The sequence below is a fragment of the Liolophura sinensis genome, chromosome 12 (assembly GCF_032854445.1).
Source record: "Liolophura sinensis isolate JHLJ2023 chromosome 12, CUHK_Ljap_v2, whole genome shotgun sequence".
NCBI lineage: Eukaryota > Metazoa > Mollusca > Polyplacophora > Chitonida > Chitonidae > Liolophura > Liolophura sinensis.
Window position 1 is genome coordinate 19926885 of NC_088306.1, and position 21845 is coordinate 19948729.

The following is a 21845-nucleotide window of genomic DNA, read 5'->3' on the forward strand; positions in this document are numbered from 1 at the left end:
TCTGCAGGTTGCTGGCAGACTTTATGTATTTAAGACATATGGTTGTCTGTTATGTGTAATATGTAATTTGTTTTGGGTTCAGGCTTGAAGAGCCAAGAATCAGTGACGGATGAAGCGTTACAGTCTAACTTGATAACAGCCCAGAAGAGAGTAGAACACCTGACGCAGGTAAGGACAGGTGAAGTGTTAGTCTACCTCATGACAGCCCAGAAGAGAGTAGAACACCTGAGACAGGCAAAGACAGGTGATCTGTTACATTCTAACCCGATGACAGCCCAAAAGACAGTAGAACACCTGAGACAGGTAAGGACCAGTGAAGTGTTACAGTCTAACCCGATGACAGCCCAGAAGAGAGTAGAACACCTGAGACAGGTAAGGACAGGTGAAGTGTTACAGTCTAACCCGATGACAGCCCAACAGAGAGTAGAACACCTGAGACAGGTTAAGGACCAGTGAAGTGTTACAATCTAACCCGATGACAGCCCAGAAGAGAGTAGAACACCTGAGACAGGTAAGGACCAGTGAAGTGTTACAGTCTAACCTCATGACAGCCTAGAAGAGAGTAGCAAACCTGACACAGGTACATTGTAAGTACAGGTGAGGTGTCACAGGCTATTAAAAACGTTGTAAGGGATATAATGTATCTTTATGATGGTCAGTGGATGTTATGTGTACCCTCAATCTTCAACTTTTTCAACCACCTCTGCAATCTATACCGTGAAACATTCTAAGAGAACTGTGGGGTGTACTGAAATGATTTGCATTGTTATGAAGTTATGAAGCTTAGATCTTTAGTGACACAAACAAATCACTTCTTGTGTCATTTTCATAATTATTGTATGCATAAATTCCACATGAGAGAAGTGCTTTAGCAGTTATAAAGGTTAAAGGTTAACAGTGTATATTTGGTCTTAAGGACCATTTCTCTTGAACCTATACAAATGTGCTGTATAAATCTTTGTGTCACACTTGGGGGGTTATGTCAGGGACATACCAAAGGTTAGTGGATTATGTCCGATATTCAAGTTTCAAACACAGGTTATTTACGGACTGCTGTCATTTAGGTGCAAAATTCTTGGGCATTGAAACAACAATCATATAAATAAATGAACAATAAGATATTTCTTTATTTTGAATATTTTTCTCCTTCAGGTTATTAAATACAAATTGTCTTATTTGTTTCAGTTACTCAGCGACAGTGAGGTAACAGTCATGAGGCTAACAGAACAGTCAAAAATCCTGAAAGACGAAATCCGACGTTTGGAACGAAACTGTGAACGGGAAAAGGAGACAAAGAATTTGGAGTATTTGAAAAACATTCTAATGAAGGTAAGACTGTTTAAAGTGGAAGTAAGTGGATAAATGATGTGAGGTTCATTAGACTGATAAACTGAAATCTGTGAGTAAAATTACTCTTTTGCTTGATATTTCCTCCTTGTTTATAACCATTAAATACATCCAAATGTTTGAATTTTATGATGGGCTACATGAAATATATCACCGGTTATTAGATACTGTGTCATATGAAGTTTTCCCCAGTCAAAACTCACCCTTTTATTTAATGTTCAAATAGCTCTTATTACCAAAGAAGGGATCTCTGTATCCTGGCGAGTTTTGTGCTATCGCAGCACTATGAGCCAGGAGCCTGTCACCAGTGCGATTCCTGTCAGTTCAAGTCCAGCTCATATTAGCTTCCTGTTTGGCAGTAGGTGGGAAGCCCTCCAGCAAACTACAGATGGTCGTGGGTTTCCCCTGGCCTCAGCCCTGTTTCCTACCATAATGCTGATTGCTATTATATAAGTGAAATATTCTTGAGTCTTGGCATAAAACTCCAATAAAATAAATAAATAAATATTACCAACGAATAAAACATTTCTTAAAATAATTTGGACAATAATTTTCCTGTAGGTGAATATAAAGAAGAAAAAGGTAAAGAGTTTGCATGTCACTAATAGCATCAGGCATAAAGCAACCACAGAACAACCAAACATTTTACTTGTCTTCGGTAAGTTGTCTCAGTCAAACAGCACTAGATAAAAGAGCAGGGGAAATCCGTCCTGCAACAAGGAGGCACATTACGTGTACTCTAAGGATTCCTTCATCATCATATGACTGAAAAATTGTTAAGTACGACGTTAAACCCCAAGCACTCACTCACTCACTGACTCACTCTTTACCATACTAACAACAACGCTATGAACTGTGCTGTATAATACAAACATTCAGGCAAGACTCATATATATGTAAGCTTTCATGCACATGTAACTATGTACAGCTAGTAACTCTTGTCAGCATTAGGCCTACCTTACTTTTTTCAATCTTTTCAGCCGCCTCTGTGACCAATATTTTCAGACATTCTGAGAGACTGTGAGGTGTGGAGAAATACGTGCACAGTTTTATGAAGCTGGCATCTTTAATGACACAAACAAATCATTTTAGCATCAGTTTTTTAATAACTGTATGCATAACTGCCACTGAAAAAACTGCTTTTATGGTTGAAAAGGTTGAAGATCTACAGTATATGTATTAAACAGTACTGTTGGAACCAAGTTTAATAAATCTTCTTTAGTGAACTTCAGTGATATACCATAGGTGGGTTCTCCAGATGGTAGTAATTCTATCCTGTTTGCTTTGGGGGTTTCAGTTCCTCTCGCTGAAGGCCGGAGACGAGAGACGTCAGTTGATTCCCGTCCTCACCACTATGTTAAAGTTGAGTCAGGAGGAGAAGACAACTCTTCATGCCATAGCCGAGGGTGAGCAATGTTTTAACCTCATATACATGTACTGGATGAGAAAGTCTGCCAGCAACCTGCAGATTGTGGTTGGTTTAGACCGTTTCCTATCACTATAATGCAGGCCCTCAGTGGAATTACTCTGTGACTTCATAGAGTGTCTTTTCGTGGTGTCCTTGATGTGGTGTTCTAGTGAAGCGGCACCTCATATACCTTTACAATTGTATGTTTGTCAGCATTACCTCAGCCCTCTAACAAGGTGGCACAGATATGACAGAGTGTTCAGAGATGAAACACAGATTTTGGGTCAAAAAATCTGTATTTGCTACATGTACCAAAAATAGCTGAAATTATTGCCTTTCGGTAAATATGAGGTTGATACTTGCAGTATTAGTATTTGTAATCTTAAAATGAAAAAACTAAAACTTGACATGGATCGTATACTTCCTGAACTTGATTACCCAAGTTAAATGGTAACACATGCACAGTGATGTCTGATAATTTGTGAAAGCTAATTACTTTATTTGGGTTATGCTAAAATAATAAAAAAAAATGTAATTGAATTTGCGCTAATCAATTTTTTGCAGAAAATCTCAGGTATAGTCTTATTAATGTGAAAAAAATTCTCTAAACCGTATTTTTGATTTCTTGTGAAAACTTGCTTCCCGATCACAAACCTAATTCAGATGTCATACTCAGAAGTGAGCTCTCTTCTGTCAAGGTGAAAATGTTGACTTCTGACTGAATGATATAAGCTACTCCCACATGTACATGTACTTTGCAACAGGTATTGTTCAACCTTTGTTGATGACCACTTGTCTTCCACCACTATGATGGACATATTTATTGTTAGTATATTACCAAAGGTCAGTGGTTTAACCCCGGGCTTTCTGACAGCCATCATACAAGTACAACATTCTTGAGTACTGGTATAATATTAAGGAAAAATTTGATTGGGTCTGTATACCCCACTCAAGAACATTTCACTTATACGGAGGCAATCAGCGTTATGGAGCAAGGAAACTTGGCAGAACCCATGGGGATCCCACAACCATCAGCAGGTTGCTCAAAGAGCAATTAATTCATTTCCTTTCCAGGAGTTAAGCATTGACCATGTTTCCTGTTGTTACACACACACATATACATATATGTATATATATATATATATATATATATATATATATATATATATATATATATATATATATTATGTTTGCATTGTATTGTATATTTGTTCATATTTGTTGCAGTAATCAAAAAATTTAAAAAAACATTAACCATGTTGCTGTTGTTGCAGGGGAAGAGGGCGCCCCATCACAGACAGGAGGTTGGGGAGCTTACTTACACCGCTGGACAAGTCTTACATAAGACGTGGCTTTCTGCAACCTTGTTCGCTGTGCTCTGGGAACTCCATGTGTTCAACTCAACCAGTGTCATGACATATACACTACTGATACCCAGTATACCTGACCTATGTGATTTATGATTGAGTATTTGTGCTACCTGTAGTTGTTTGTTTCACACAACATAACAACAGTTTGTTAAGCTGACCTGTTATGAAATATTTAGGGAAGTTGTTTTTGAGGCTTCAAAGGGAGTTTAGATTCCACTCCTCTGAAACAGGCTTTCTGTACCATAATTTGTAAGCATAGGTTTTATGTTGTACAGGTGAAGTCATGCAGAAAAAAGATTTGATGTAATTCAATTTATTCTTTGATTGACTAAAGGGGACCATTTCCCACCTAAAGTAATTCGGGCATGAGCTGGGTTTTTGTTCTACTGTTCATTCCTGCTTTTGCGGTTAAACTGGTATTACACCTGTAATGTAAGAGGACAATTGTCAAGTCAGCTCCATCATTAGCCAGCTCTATCAGTACCCACCTCCCCCATTACCCAGCTCCCCCATTACTCAGCTCCCCCATTACTCAGCTCCCCCATTATCCAGCTTCCCCATTACTCAGATCCCCCATTACTCAGCTCCCCCATTACCCAGATCCCCCATTAGCTGGGTAATGACTGTTAATGGACTGTAATTATGAACAGAATATCTTGTATGGCTGAATCTGAGGGTTTGTTTGAAAATCTCGCTTTATTATCGACTAGAGTGTGTGCTTCATGAAGTAATGTTTGATGCTTCACTTAACAGTGTGTGGTAATTCTCTAAATACCGTGCGATGATTCACCAAACACTGTGTGATGATTCATCAATACTGTGTGATTATGCACCAAATGCTGTGGTGATGCACCAAATACTGTGTTATGGTTCGTCAAATACTGTGTTATAATTCACCAAACACTGTGTGATGATTTACTAAGTACTGTATGATGATTTACCAAATATTGTGTGATGATCTACCAAGTACTGTGTGATGATTTACTAAATACTGTGTGATGATTCACCAAATACTGTGTGATGATTTACTAAGTGTTGCGTGATGATTCACCAAATACTGTGGTGAGTCACTGAATACTAATGTTGTGTGGTGATTTACTCAATAGCGTATAGGCATTCACCAGATAATGTGTATCACTTCACCTAATGGTGTGTAAAACACCAAATACACAAAAACATGCAGTATGTGGCGATACATAAAATATGGGTAATACTACGTGATTGTATGTGGTATGATCTGTCACTAAACAGTATGGTGTGATTCACTAAATACTGTGTGTTTTTTCTAAATACTGTGTGGTGATTCACCAAAATTTGTGGGATCTCAGTAAATAGTGTGTGGGACTTTGCTTATCTAATATTTTTTGTCAGATATTCAGTTTTTGAACTCAATTTCTTTTTTCTCATAGTAAAAAGCTATGAATGTTTTCAAGGCAAATATAGACAGAGGTATATTTTTGATCACTGGACCTATATAAACTATGAAATACATGTACAATAGTAACATATATAAACACTTCAGGCTGTTTTGGATTTTTTTTTTATGAAGAAGATAAGGAGAGATTTTCTTCAAGATAAGGAGAAAAATAGGATATTACACTTTGTCAAATCAAAAATCAGTAAAAATAAAATTTTAATATTTAATATGAGACATAGCTGGCTCCTCATCAGTACCATTGCCTGACAGCTCATTTTTCTGTGAGAATCCAGGAATCTGGATTATTCCCGCAAATCAAAGTATGGGAATCTAGATAGAAATGGTGAAAGAAAAAATTTCAAATTTATCTAAGTGAAAAGTAAGACCTGTACAAAACTAAACCAGTAGATACAGGTTGCATATTAGAAAAGGACTTGGGAAAAGAGATTGAAGAGCACTTTGAATATACAGTATTCTGAAGTTGCATTCTAATGAGACAACTTGAAAGTTTTAGGAATCTCTTTTGATTCTTTGCAAAATTTGACAAAAACAGGCCTGTCCTGAAATGACAATATCCTGCCTCAAGAATAATGAGTGTACAGTGCTAAATATAGCTCAGTACTGCAGTCTGTCATTTCACTGAGTGTACAGACACTACACATGTAATATCTCAACCATTTACCCTATATAAAACTTTATAAAATGTTCTGTTGATTTTGGAAATTTCTTGATTTTGCGCAACAGTGCATGACATACTCATAGATTTAAATGTGTTAATGTAATATTTTGACAGCTAAGAGAAGCCTGTTTCTATGGACACTTTTTCTGCAAGAGTCTAAGCTCAAAGAATGTGAAAACGGTACTGAAAATATGATCACATTACAGTAAGATTAAAGTAAGTACAGTAAATGACCACAGATTTTGCCCATGGCGAAGTTTTATATTTAGATGGATTCTGGAAGGTAGGATGATATCATGTGGGGGAGGGGCAATATACGTTATATCACAAAATGCAATATTTATTTACATTTATCTGCTTTGAAAAATGTGTTTTTTTGGAGGCAAAATTTTAGGCCATTGATGGTATTGAGAAAGCAGACTGTATGGTTTTAGGGCTAGTTTAGAGGGACTTTGTAGTTAGGAGGAATGTATGAATAATGTGACCTGTAATGGGTAGTACTTAACTTGTATGACAAGGAAAGTTAGAAAGTTCATTATATTTGCCTTAATTTGGTCTCTAACTGATCATAACTGTAAATTAATGTTTGAAAGGGGATGTGGAATATATTGTTCTATGCAAAGCCCTTGTAATTCATATTTTACAGGTGTTCCCTTTTTGAAAGAAACAAAGTGTTACAAGTGTTTGTATATTTATGTTCATGTACATCACACCAACTGTATGTGCAGTGTTAATGTTGATGGAAGTGTGATTTGTGTTTGAACTGTGAATGCTGATGTCTTCACTCTCATTCATGCAGATATGAATGTAAGAATTTGTGTGTTTCCATGGTTATTGTTAAGGATGACAGCTAAAGACTGTGTGATATCATTCTTGTTGACAGCTCTTGTCATTGTTGCCAGTACATCATCTTCATACATTCTAGAAAGTTAACTTCTTGGGGTAAGTCGCCAAGATATGGCTGAAATATTGCCGATGTGGCGTTAAGCCATAATCATTCATTTATTCATTCCTGGGTTAAGCATACAGAGAAATAATATATAAATTTGGGGTTAAATTTTGAATTAGTTGTAAACATTTGTTGGCATCTCAGTTTTTTCTTGTACATGGATTTTGAGGTGTCTGTCGGGTATATTGCAAGAAATCGCCATAAATTTTTGTTCTGCCGTATAGGTTAATTTATTTCAATTATTAGTAGGTGTTTTTTGTATTGAGGGACCATATGTAACATTGATTCAGTATTAGCGGAAGTGCAGTGCTCTGCGCTGGGGTGTTCACATATAGATGGTTTGAAATTAATATATTCTGGCTGAAGGGGAAGGAATATCCCTGTGGCAGTTATGCTGACACTAATGCCTTTATGACTTGTTTTTATCAATTTTATTACAATAATATTAGGAGCCAAAACAACTTGAACAGAGAGTGACAGAAGTTTTAGAGAGTAATTTTGTCATAGAAACTTGTTTTGCTGGTTTTTAAAGTCAAAAGCTTGCGCCAGTAGAGCGGATTCATCAAATACCGTGTGGCAATTCACCAAATACTGTATGGAGATTCACCAAATACTGTGTGGTAATTCACCAATACTGTGTGATGATCCAAAACAACTGATCACAGAGTGACAGAAGTTTCAGAGAGTAAATTTTGTCACAGAAACTGGTTTTGCTGGGTTTTTTTGCATCAAGAGCTTGCACCAGTAGAAAGACAACAGTGAATAGGGAATTCACCATGATGAGTACTCTTTTTATGGATTAGTTATGACGTTATCAGCCATATAGACAGCACACAAACTAAATTCCGGTTTGTACATCCCTTACCATGGTTGTCATATTCATATTGTAAAATAAGGGGGCAAAAATAAAACTATTTTCTTGGTGTACATGTATACATGCTTCGTGTGTTTTTTTTTTTTGTTTTTTTTTTGTTTTGTTTTTTTTGTTTTTTTTTTTGTTTTTTTTTCCAATGACTAAAACATTCGTGCATGTACATGTAGACTGAGCCAGGGTGCCTTCTTGTTAAGGTGTTGAAACTTATACAGTGTCATTTTAGAAAAGAACTGACTGAAAACGTCACAATGAGCGATTTATCACCATGCAAGGCCCGGAAAAACCCAGTACCCGATGCCCTTGGCCAGGTACCAACGAAACCTTCTGATTTAAAACCGCGGCGTAACCATCTGCAGATTCGAACGTGCGACCCAATGGGAAAAGCCCTTTGTTTGCTGCAGTTAACAACTAGGGCAAGTTGTTCAAAAACGTCAAGTTGTTCAAAAACGTATTAGCAGTTAGACCCTCTATTTACAGTAACCTGGACTTTATTCCATATGGTTTGTATTAAAACGAGTTGGATATTAACATTTCAGCCATAGTTTACTTGTGATAGGCACCTCTTTGAACAGCTGACCCCAGAGTCGTACAAATCATGAGTTCTCATAAGATTGGATCTGCATTTAGCAGAAATCAACGAGACAACTGGAATGGTTTCAGTTTACTTTTATGGACACATATGGTGTGTTATTAAGGGAAGGTTAACGGTGAAGACCACATTGTATAGATTTCTCAGTAGACCCAGAGGTGAATCTGATGACCGAGATACTCTGATAATCTTGCTCGAAGGTCATGCAATTCCGAAACATGATACAAAACAGGATGTAAGTCGAGGAGCCATGCTATAGCTTTCTTTGAAAGACAAACATCTGATACGCCATCGCTGCATATTTATAATAGTACATGTAAATATCTTTTCTTTTCGCTTAGGCAACATCAGTTTTGTTATGTGTTCTAGGAGTGAGCCGACACCCCAAAAGTCCACAAATGGAATAGAAATAAGACTGAAAATCCACCTTTTTAGTTTGTCCGATGTTGATGTCTTCATGATTTTCCTGTTTTTCAAAGCTTTACAATAATGCAAATAAGTGTTCAATGGCGACTGTAGGAACAGCCTACATTTCACACAAATTACTTTATACCTATACCCTCCCCTCGCATAAGAAAAAGATTAACATGTAAGACAGAAATTTAAATTGTATTGTGGCTTGCTCGCGCTTCTTTGTTCTCAATGCGGTGTGATCTAATGTTTATATGGCAACTATATTAACCTCTTATTCCGTGTCTCCATGCACTGTTCTGGGTGTCTTGGTTAAAATACACCTTTACATGGCGTTCACTAGGGATGGCTTACCGTCCACCAAAATGAAAATTTTACACCCGTTATCGTTGAGCTTGTTCTGCCTGATGGAAATCTGTAAGACACATGCGCGAAAGTTCGTCAGCTACTTGCCAAAGATCGGTGGTATACTCAGGACATCTCCGTTTCCTTCACTAATGAAACGGACCCGTGTCCTACGTATGTATATGCCTATATAGAAGACAAACACTTAGTACGGACTGAATCCGCATTCAAGAACAGTTATTAAAATCCGTATTCAACACCAACAAATCAAAACCTCGTTCAACACCAATCATTCGAATCCCCGGTCAACACGATTCATTCAAATCCACGTTCAATATCAATCATTCAAATCCGCGTTCAGCACCAGTTCTTCCAATCTGCGTTCCACACGATTCATTCAAATCCGCACAGGAACATTAATATATACCTTGCATATATCTTCTTTATATACCTACACTTTAAATGTGTACCAATTGTGTACCTCCGATAGCCATCTTGTTTATAACTTGTGCTGCACAAACACGTGTACAAGACGGTACACATTTACTTCTTGAGAGTAGATAATTTAGAGAAGGTGATCGTTGCAAACCACAGGAGTGAAATAACTACATAATATTAATATTTGCACATATCGTAGAGCTAGTTGTCATACTTCCAGGTCTCTGCGTTCCTAGCCATTGAAGAATTCAGCCTGACACATAGAGAGCCCTTGTACTATATATGGACGTAAATTCCCCAAACTATACCGTTTACCATAAACGTACATTTCTTCCCATCTACTTGACCCAGATACCTCAAAGCGGATATGCACTATAAATGACCCAGGTCACTGTTGGCTCTTATTACGCTGTAACGTCAGTTCCACCTCTGTCGGCTTACCATATAATGCCATCCTCAACAAAAATCAGTATGGTATACTTTTTTTGTTACAACGGGGTATTGTGGTATAAATAACAGTATGGTATACCTTTGTTGGTGCTACAGGGTATTGTGGTATAAATACGAGTATGGTATACTTTTGTTGGTGTAACAGAGCATTGTGGTACAAATAACAGCATGGTAAAGTTTTGTTGTTGCCTTTACACTAACTGTACTCCGTTCTGCGAAAGGCGCTTCTCCTTCCCTTCGAAGAAGCCAGAAATGAACAGGAAATACGCTGCCCTGACACTCCAATCTCCAGTAAAAGAAATAAAATACTGACACTTCATTGGTCACGCGATTTGACGCAATGAGTGTGAATAAGTATATATACTTTTCCGTAGTAATGACCTAGGACTTGTGTGGGTTTACACATAGGTTCAACGACGTACGAAATCAACGGCTTACAGGCGAAGACCTGAGTGTGCAGCATCGATATCAGGTAAGGGAGATTGTTGCTCAGATTTGTTGTAACGAAACATTTTGACTCGACTCTGGATTGTTCTTGGCTGTAAAGAGGAATTTTGATTAGGATTTTGGATATGAGAAGGAACTCTTAGCTGTAAGAAAATATCTTGATTACATTCTTGGCTGTAAAGAAATACTTTGATTAGAATATGGGTTGTAAGAAGAAGCTTTTACTTGTAAGGAAATATCTTGATTTTTTGGTTGAAAAGAAGCACTTTGATTAGACTTGATTGTAAGGAAATATCCTGAATAGTTTCTTAGTTGTAAGAAAACTATTGATTAGACTGTTGGTTGTAGTTTGATTTAATATCTGACTGTAAGGAGGCATGTTGATCAGACCTTGACTGTAAGGAGGTAGGATTATTAGATCCTTGGATGTAAGAGGGCAGGTTGATTAGATCCTTGGTTATAAGGAGGCAGGTTGATTAAATTCTTGGATATAAGGAGGTAGGTTTATTAGACCCTGGGCTGTAAAAAGGCAGGTTGATTGGATCCATGGCTATAAATAGGCAGAATGATTAAATCCTTAGCTGTAAATGGGCAGGTTGATTAGACCCTTTGCTGTAAGGAGGCAGGTTGGTTTGACCCATGGCTGTAAGGAGGCAGGTTGGTTTGACCCATGGCTGTAAGGAGGCAGGTTGATTAGACCTATGGCTGTCAGGAGGAAGGTTGGTTAGACCCTTAGACGTAAGGAGGCAGGTTGATTAGACCCTGGACTGTAAGGAAACAGGTTGATTAGACGATTGTCTTTAAGGAAGCAGACTGATCGGCTTCGCAATAATCAACCTCATAATATTATCTCTGTCATATAACTGTAAAATGTACGTATTTTACATATTTCACATAATACCCTGTGAGAAACAGTTATCTGTTCATGTATTATAATGAACTTGATCATACACCCATGAGACTGAAATATAACGCTTTCGACATCAGGGCATATTTACTGACCTAACAGCAACCGTAAAACGCAGCGTCTTCGTTGCCAGCATTTACATTTACATTTAGCACTGTAGGAAGAAATGTGATAAAGTAAGAAATTTTCACGATTTTGCTTTATGTGTATTCACCTTTCGTCATATTATGATTGTCAACAGTGGCTAACAAAAATCGGACGTTTGTTTGTTTTTAGGCATCATCACTCCCGAGAAATCATGAAGGTCGTGGTGCTGCTAGCCGCCGTCCTGTGTGCGGTAGTCGTACTTCCGGTGCCACTAGCCCTCTGCGCATGCTCCAGCAGTACGGTGCCCTGTAAAGAGAGATGTCAACCGAACTGTGCATCCCCACCATTTGAGCAGTTTTCTTCAAAACCACCAACCTTTGAGGAAGAGAATGTACCTGCAACAAAGCAGCCATTCAAAACCGAGGAACGGGAAGATGACTACTCCCTTATCAGGAAATGGTGGAATGAGCTTCCTCAAGAAGTTTTGGAGAGTGACAGAAGCAAGCGAGCTGTTGGAAGGTACGTTTACAGAGCTCTCCGCTGGGATGAAAACCCCAACCTGGGCCTGTTTGCCAAAAATCCTCTTGCCAGGGAATCCATACCTTCGCATGTTGGACAGGGTTCAACATGGGGATACACGTCGCAGTACATCTCCACCACTAAAAGCCTCAGAGTCGCCACATACCAGTACGCACGGCGCGGCAATCGCATCGCCCAAATCGACGTGGCTATTGCTTTAGCATCCGGAAGGTGCCAGGTCTTTGATGTATCGAATGGTGGTTATGGTCTTGAAGGACAAGCCCTGACGTGGGCAAGGCGCTCCCAAGAAGTCTTGTTTACCGGAACCATTCCTCCTCAAGCTATAACATTACTTCCCAGGAGACAACGAGGGCGAAGAAGCGGCTAAAATGAAGTACATATTAAATGAAAGATCAATCAACATGGTCCACAAAAGTAGAACCATTTATTTTTCTTTAAGTTTTCCAACATAGTGCTTTCAAAGCATCAGATTGAAAATGTGTGATGTCAACTTAATGAATACTTTTACATACATGGAAGGATAACAGATACAAGCAAAGAGCGATGACAGGCAAATAAGCGACAGTTTAACTCAAACCGACCGCGTGTGGCGAGGCGGCAGCCATGCCATTGATACTCTCGTACCCCAACCGGGCCTTCCCTTCTCTCATAACTGCAGTGTTCAAATGGTAGTACCAGTGGAAGTATCGTAGTGACAATAGTGTATACAAAAAATAGTATTACACATCTAACACAAATACAAAACAGTCGTGAGCACTTGTACATCATCAGTATGAAACCCAGAAGGCCAAACAACACTCTATAGAGGACCATGTAATTTGTGCTAACTAACTCGGTGGCGCCTTACCCTGTCACATGTATGTATAAGTACTTTGAGTTTTGAAAGCCAACAGTCTTTGTGTGTTAAGTGACGAAAACATGATGTGACGTCACTAGTCCCAAAATGTCAAGAGAAGGCAAATTATTAGGTTGAAATAAATTCTAACAAATAAAAAGAAACTACTTTCCTGCACAATGTTCAATGGTCTTTCATCAGACGTATACTCCAATATAGCTGTGACTCATGTCAGATTAATCCCAGATGATGCTGTTTTCTTTGCCTTTAAGGTCACTGTTGACACTTGAAAATACCGGCCGTCTTACTTCCATGCGATTTAAAGTCACACAAACTAGATTCGTTTAGTTAAGAAGTAACATCCATCGTTAGAAATGAATCGCTCAAAGACCCAAAGTATAAAATTGTTATAATTATTGACACAGTATAAGATCCTATTGTTTTCTGGAATTAGGTCAATTTAACAGGATTTATAGATGGTTTGCTCTTTAATTAGCCCTATATAGCGATATGGTTAAGGTGTGTTTATGTTATGGTTTTCACGTAGACAAGACTTCATTTCCACCTTTGTACTTATTCTTCAATGTTCACATACAACTGTTGACTAACAGCGAATAAACGGTAAACTCAGAATTGAAATAATAAGTAATTTGTTTTTGATATCCTCCATATTTTGTTGAGGGTTTTTTTTTTTTCATTGATTAATTTACTTTGTTGTATTGTGTTTATTTCTCACTCACACAAAGGCAATCGGGTTGAAGAAAAAAAATACAACTGCACTTTGTTTGGGTTCCTGAAAAACGTCCTGAATCTAAGCTGCACGCGACATTTCTCCTTACAGCGCATGTGCAGTTCTTGCCTCGGCCGTAAGAACGAAAGCACACTCCTTAGAGCGAATGTTCCGCTTTCTACTCTCGCTTTACACCACTGCCACCACTAGACAAGCTTGACTTTTATAGCTTGTGAGACCAAATTACGCTTGTTGAGGCTTAGTCAAACCACTAGTGTCATTTAGCGATACTATTTAATCAGCAATCATCAATAAAATTGTTGCATGTTTTGGTTAGACTCGTATTGTACATACTTCAGATAAAGAAAATGAATGTGTATAAATGATTATTAGAACAAAAATTGAGGCGGATTGTTTGTGTTTTCTGACATCACTTTCTGCCTCATCACCGTGACCCCAGTGACTTCGGCGTTGTTCAAGATTTCTGTATAAAATTTGGTTGTGACGTAAAGTGAATGTATACATTCTGTAAGAAGTATGCGCCGACGAACCAACGAAATCGAGCCTGCGGCTTCTTGGATCGAGGTCAGTTTGAGACGAGAACAAGTCTCACTACAATGGCTCCCGTGTGCTCAAATACTAGTATTTATTTATTGATTTAAAGGTGATTAAACGTGATACTCAATAATACCAGTATTATGGGTGGAGAAAACCGAAGTTCCTGGGTAGGCCTAAACCACCGACCTTTGGTAAATTGCTACGAACCTCAGGGTCCGGTTGTTCGGAAAACGTATTAAGAAAAGATGGGTATGAAATTTAGCCTGGACGACTTCATGCTTTTATTAGGATTGGTAATGTATAACGATGATTTGTTTTTTTGAGCAATCAATCACAGGTAGACACTGCCAAAAATCAGACCATACCACTGGTATACGACTTTTACATTTAATTTACACACCAAATCTGACACATTTCGAAACACTGCAAATGTTGGTTCGAATCACACATAAAATAATATTTCTATATCAAAATGAAGAAAGTGACGAGTCTCCACTGGTTTAGGAATGTGTGGTGTTGCACTTGATGCAGATTTATTTATCCATTTGTTTTTTTTGTTTAACGCCATACTAAAGAGTTTTTATAGATGACGGTCAGCTTCATACATGGGTGGAGGAAACTGGAGCGCACGGCGTAAACCACCGACATTTGTCATGTTATTCACGAACTTTCCCACGTGACGTACAAACCCTGGATAACCAGTGGTCTTCAACTAACGTAGGACTGCACCAACGGACACACTAGCGTCGTCAAACGGTTAAAGTGAAGGTATTTTAGGTGTTTGTTAGTGTTTAAGGACAATGGCTTTTCATTTTGTCTGTTCCTTAAAAATCAATCAGTCATTTGAACAGCTTATATATCATGTCTAGTACGGCGTAAAACACCAATCAGATAAATAAATAAATATATATCGTGTCGAACGCAGTCTCTTATCTTTCTTAGGTAATTAGTCTTCGGTAATTGTTATGGTCATCATGTTGGCAGAATAGCGCAATCCTTGAATACCCAGGTTCTTCAAAGGGTACATCTCTCCTGAATTCGAATTTGTGTAAATATCACAACGGTTTACTGCCATGCCAACTTAAGACAGTCAGTTTCAATTATCCTTACTTAATTGGATGGCAATATATCAAAGTATATAGCGGCTATACAGATCTCGTTTTCTTTTTTTGCGTTTATTAGAACCTGTGTGTTATGTGACGATTTAAATCAACGTCATAGGTTATTACTGCAACAACTGGTCTTGTCAAGGTTATTCCATCAAGTGCCTTCACTCTTTCTTTAATTTTACAATAAGCTCAGTCCTCTTGTAAGTAAATATGGACTGAGTGTACAGGATCTCTGGCAGTCTCCCTCATAGTCGCGTCTAATTCCACTTTACCCGGGGTCACGGTCAGTATATTCATCATGTTGAATTAGGTCGTCACGTTGGATATATAAACAGCTGCAATCAAAGTACAACTGATATACAATCTCTATTATTGACAACTTATGAACTAGCATGGTGCACAGTTTGAATGCTTGTTTAATTCGTTCGCCTAGAACATTCCTCACCTCTATCCACCATCAGTGAAAACCATTGACGGCTTCTCTTTGCACGAAGTCGTCCAGTTCTTGGTTTGTATATTTTCTTAGTATTTTGGTGGTTTGTGCTGGACGATGTTTTGGAAATAGGTTTTACGGCTGATATACGAACGTCATTCAGTTTTGACGCCGTCACGATGGCAAACATGACGGAAAACTTTAGAACTGCACATCTGTGCCTTGATGGAGAAATGATGCTAGACAAGAGACCATGCAACCAGCCCTCGCAGGTACAGATGCAAAGCAAAATCTGAATGCAGACGGCGGAGAATAACTCCTGATATTTGCTATACATGTACAAAGCTCTCGCAACATAGTGTAACCTACAAGGGAACATACATACTGAAAACAGATATGCCCGAATAGTACATGTCGTTGAGACCGGCCCCAATGGGTCAGTTGGGAGAGCGTCCCAGGGTCAGTCATTGGTCGTCTCGCACGACCTTAAAAGGGGAAGTTGTAGCTTTCTCGCTGGGCGTTCAGCATTAAGGGGATAGTGTAACGACAGGTTGACCTGTGTCAGTATAATGGCTCGGATGGGGTAGCTTACTTGCTTTCGGTAAGTCGTCTCAGTGAAGCAGCACTAGATAAGATTGGTGGAAATCCGTCCTGCAAGGAGGCACATTACACGTACACGCACTCTAAGGACTCCTTTGTCGTCATATGACTGAAAAATTGTTAAGTACGACTTTAAACCTCAAGACCTCACTCACAGGTCTATAGACGGTGGGGAAATAATTTAGATGGCCACATTGCCATATTTAATACTACAGAATACAGTTTACTTCATTTATTTATTTATTTGATTGGTGTTTTACGCCGTACTCAAGAATATTTCACTTATACGACGGCGACCAGCATTATGGTGGGAGGAACCCGGGCAGAGTCCGGGGGAAAACCACAACCATCCGCAGGCTGCTGGCAGACCTTCCCACGTACGGATAATAGGATATTACTCAAACTCATCTTGTAAGTGCTTGAACCTGAACCTTTAGCTCCACGGCTTACAGAATAAGGTAAAATGAAATGCAAGTGATACTGATAGCAATTTATTAGAGACGTCACTCGTATAGGATTACTCAAACTGCGCTTTCGTCACACTTAACAAGCAATGACATGAAACCAATGCAAAGGCACCAAGGATAATATTCATGAAGCATGCTTATCTTTAAGTATAGCCCTTTGGTAAGTGTATTTCATACATGTATCTCTACAACAGACGTTATCATGTGCTCTTCATGAACCCAGTTCCTCTAACTTTAATGTAAGCTAATTCTACTTGATGCCACCTTCGCTGCAATATTTAAATATGCAACTATACAGTATGTAACTATACAGTGTAGTGACATGTCAAGACGACACGGTATGGTTGAGGAAATTGCATGAAAAAGAATCTAACTCCAAAACGCAACAAAATCAAATCCGAAAATCTGTAGCAGCGTTCAATGTAGAAAACATTTTTGCCAGGCTTTTATCAAGCTATTCAAAGCGCACTTTCGTTTTCCCAAGTTTTGTTTTTGCTTGGATCTGCACGCTGAGGAATCATATCTGCGTGTGTCACAGCATTGCAATGTCACTGTACTCTTGAAACGTCCTGCAAAACCACCTGGTGTCTCGTTGTAGAGCGCGTTGCGTAGAGTCCTGTAACATAACAGCCAAAATGTTTCCTGATACCATAACAAAATATATATGCCTACCTAAGAATCAGTATGCGGTCGCTGTGAGTTCAAATCCAGCTCATGCTGGATTCCTCTCCGACTGTACGTGGGATGGCCTGTCAGCAACCTGCGGATGGTCGTGGGTTTCCCCCTGATTCTGCCCGGTTTCCTCCCACCATAATGTTGGCCGCCGTCGTATAAGTGAAATATTCTTGAGTACGGCGTAAAACACCAATGAAATAAATAAATAAATAAATAAATAAATACATACAATCAGTACCCTTGCACAACTTTCGTGTTTGTAATTCTGTGTATATTAGGGCGTAAAGTCTCTTATTTGCTGCCAGCGGGTCACTGACGTTGGTGCACATACGCATGCCTGGTATGAAAATAATGGAAATGGGAATTGTCTAAACTTTTGTCAGGTATGAGTGAATTGAGTGTATTGATGAAAGTTTTAAATTCGTGGTGAGGGGACACAAGGTGTCATGCGTGATGAGACTGCGAGTGACGTCTCCTTGGTGTTGTTAGGTAGGCCTACTTCTAGCTTCTGCTATAGGAAGATCGAGATTTTGTCGACCTATGTCAAGATTTCAATGGCTGGCTTTCTCACAGGCTGGGCAACGTAGGCATCTGTGCTTACTGGCCACGGACTGAGTTACAGGACTAATCGTTCACATTGTCGCTTATGGGAAATCAAGTTGTCTGAACCACATCAGAGCCACTAAAAAGTTCCCCAATACAACAACAGCAACAAGTACACGCCGACTCTTCGCTTTGAGGATTTCTTGATCTCATGTGTAAAAAAAGTCAGTCGCGTGCTAAAACCAATAAATCAATCATGATTCATTGACGTCACGGTTTCAGAATACTAAGCGTCTTTGGGTTTGAACGATTCGGTTACCAGACTGCCTGCTAGACGCAAACTAACACAAAATTAACGGACGAGAGCTACGAGACTCGTGAACCGCATTTTACAGGCCCGTTTTTTACCTTCATAAGGTAAACACTAGCCTTCTGAGTGAACAGTCAGTGTTCAAACACTGCTAATTATCTTTTACTGAAATCTAACTGTCCGATTTCACCAGTCCTAATAAAAGCATGAAGTCGACGTTGTTACTGTGACAGTTAATATCTATAGCGTTGTCACATTCCGATAGCCACGGCTTTCCTGTCCCATTGGTCTGTAGCTAGACAGTCTATCATGAATTTGGCTACGTCATGCCGTCCGATTTTGCCGGTGCTGTCCGGTACAAACTGACCCTCAGCGACCTTCACCTCTTGACCTGAAAACAGGGATACAAAGTAAAGATGCAAATGTGAAGAAACTCCAAACTTAACATAGCGTGACTTATGTTGTCAAGGAAACTATCGTAGTGACTTCTCTGATATACTTGAAATTTCTGTTGATTTTCAGAAGCCTTAATACGAAGGGCAATGGAGACACACAATCAGCGTACAAACGCAAAGAATTTAATCGGACACCAGTTTCGATTGTAAATGGCGGGTCTCCGTGCTTTGTATATATTTAGGAAAACAATACACATTATCTAGATCTGCCAGATGTTGACGATTCGTTGATACGTTTGTAAAACAGGAAGACAACGGCCTCCGCCGGAAGGGAGATAACTCGATCCACTCAGTCATTAATGTTGGAACCTACCTGTCGAGGGCCCATTCCCCAACATGGCCGGTCGGACGATTGTGTAGTTTATGTCCTCACATTCGCTTGCCAAGTAACGCTCCATCTCCGCCATATTTGCAAGAACTCGACCTATCAGGAAAGGTTTAAAAAACCACTGGACCACTTTTGGCGTATCTTCTCCGGCTGAATAAAAAGAAAATAAATAAAATAGAATAAAATAAATCACGTAAGACAATTACAATGCGTGATTATTTTCATCAGTAATGAATGGATGGATACGCCATTACTCCACCTCGGCAATATTTCAGCGATACCGTGGTGAATATAAGCATTAAGAAGCGGACACTGTTCAATCCCAGCTTTTGAGAGGCAGATAATCATCATTACATACTCGCGCTACTGCTGACCGCTAGCGTTCTATGTTGCGTATTGCCCAGTTTCTCTGAACAACGCGGTGTATAAGGGAGTTATACACGAGTGTATAGAGAAACTAGACACCGCATATCACTCGTTAAATAAATTCAAATCATAGGAAATACAAGTAAAGAGAAAGATAGAGATTAATTTAAATCGCAATTTCCACACAACAACAAACCTTTCTGTTTTCCCTTCTCCATTTATCCTGAACAGACATACACTTTTCCCGCCTCATAGGCTCTGGAAATTTGCATATTACACTGGGATGATGAATTAAGGTATATAAGCGTTTCCAAATGTCATATATCTATGGAAAGCTCAAAATAATTTTTAAAAAGCAAATAAACACAATGTATAGAAATCCATGAGTATATAAGATTGACCTAATTATGTGCTCAGAATAAGCATGTAAATCTCTTTCTATTCTACGTGATAATTAATTATCACGTAGAACAGACCATTTGAATCTTTGGAAAATATCACAGAGCTATGAAGATGTCAGTGACATGAAAAGTAAGTAATTCATTTGAAACGGATTCTGCCAGAACATTGCAAAATCTTCGTCTAGGGTTACAAAAGGTTTGTTTGTGTCTCGGTCAGTAGGTAGACAATTTAAAAAGTTCAAGCCCGCTAGCGCAGGGTAATGACCCAGGAGCGTCTCAGTGGTCACTGTGAGTTCGAGCCCAGCCCATGCTGGCTTCCTCTCCGGCTGTTCGTGGGAAGGTCTTGCAGCAACGTGCGGATGGTCGTGTGTTTCCTCTGGGTTCTATTTGGCTTCCTTCATAAGGCTGGCCGCCGTCGTAGAAGTGAAATATTCTTGAGTACGGAGTAGAGCACCAATCACATAAACAAATGAATAAAAAGCTTTGTATATTCCAGTCAATACCATTGTTGTAAAGGGTGAGCGAGTGAGTGCTTGGGGTTTATCGCTGTACTTAACAATTTTTTAGTCATATGACGACGAAGGAATCCTTAGAGTGCATGTAATGTGCCTCCTTCTTGCAGGACGGATTTCCACCGCTCTTTTATCTATTGCTGCTCCACTGAGACGTCTTACCGAAGGCTAGTTAGCCGACCCACCCGAGCAATCATACTGACACAGGTAAACCAGTCTTTGCACCTTCTCTTAATGTTGAACGAGAAGCTTAGATTCAGCACTTTGTCTTTTGGACTAATCAACCAAATGCTACTTTACCACCAAATTCTGCCATCACTTGAACAAGACTGAAGTCACTGTGGCCGAGATGATGAGGGAGGAAGTAGGCTAATGTCAGAAAACGCATAAACTGTCTTGACCTTTGTGCATAAAAATACTTTACACACATGCATTATCTTTATCTAAAGTATTCACAAAACGATTTCAACCCACACATGAAACAATTTTATTGATGAATTCAGACTTAATAGTTCACCAGGACACCAGTGGTGAGGCCAAAGGCGCTCGAATCCAGTCCTTGAACGCTATATATGCCATATACCAGCCTTCTACATATATATAAGATGTAACGGTTTGAAACGAGTTTCGTAGGGCCAATGGAAAGACGTGTCATACCTTTACTGCTTTTATATATGTGGGAGGCTGGTATATGTACATTTATTTGTTTATTTGATTGGTGTTCTACGCCGTACTCAAGAATATTTCACTTTTACGACGGCGGCCAGCCTTATGAAGGAAGGCAAATAGAACCCAGAGGAAACACACGACCATCCGCACGTTGCTGCAAGACCTTCCCATTTACAGCTGGAGAGGAAGCCAGCATGTGCTGGGCTCGAACTCACATGACCACTGAGACGCTCCTGGGTCATTACCCTGCGCTAGCGGGCTTGAACTTTTTAAATTGTCTACCTACTGACCGAGATACAAACAAATCTTTTGTAACCCTGGACGAAGATTTTGCAATGTTCTGGCAGAATCCGTTTCAAATGAATTACTTACTTTTCATGTCACTGACATCTTCATAGCTCTGTGATATTTTCCAAAGATTCAAATGGTTTGTTCTACGTGATACTTATATGGCATATATAAGGTTTACGGACTGGATTAGAGCGCCTGTAGGCGAGGCTAAGCCTAAACAAACCTACGTGAGTCGCACATGACCCAAACGTCATGCCTGTCTGGTGGTGACAGTGATGTAATGCAAGTGGAGAGAGCGGCACAGT

At 39.2% G+C, this 21845-nt stretch overlaps 1 protein-coding gene across 1 annotated transcript in view; it reads left to right on the plus strand.

The window, feature by feature from the left end:
* Positions 1-8089, plus strand: part of LOC135479284 (GRIP and coiled-coil domain-containing protein 2-like) — a 49554-nt gene extending 41465 nt beyond the window's left edge. Inside the window, exons 22-25 of the mRNA XM_064759104.1 lie at positions 83-168; positions 1186-1329; positions 2645-2753; positions 4030-8089. Coding sequence (XP_064615174.1) covers positions 83-168; positions 1186-1329; positions 2645-2753; positions 4030-4100 — 410 coding nt within the window. The 3' untranslated portion in view covers positions 4101-8089. The remainder of the gene's footprint in view (positions 1-82; positions 169-1185; positions 1330-2644; positions 2754-4029) is intronic.
* The last annotated feature ends 13756 nt before the right edge of the window (positions 8090-21845 follow it).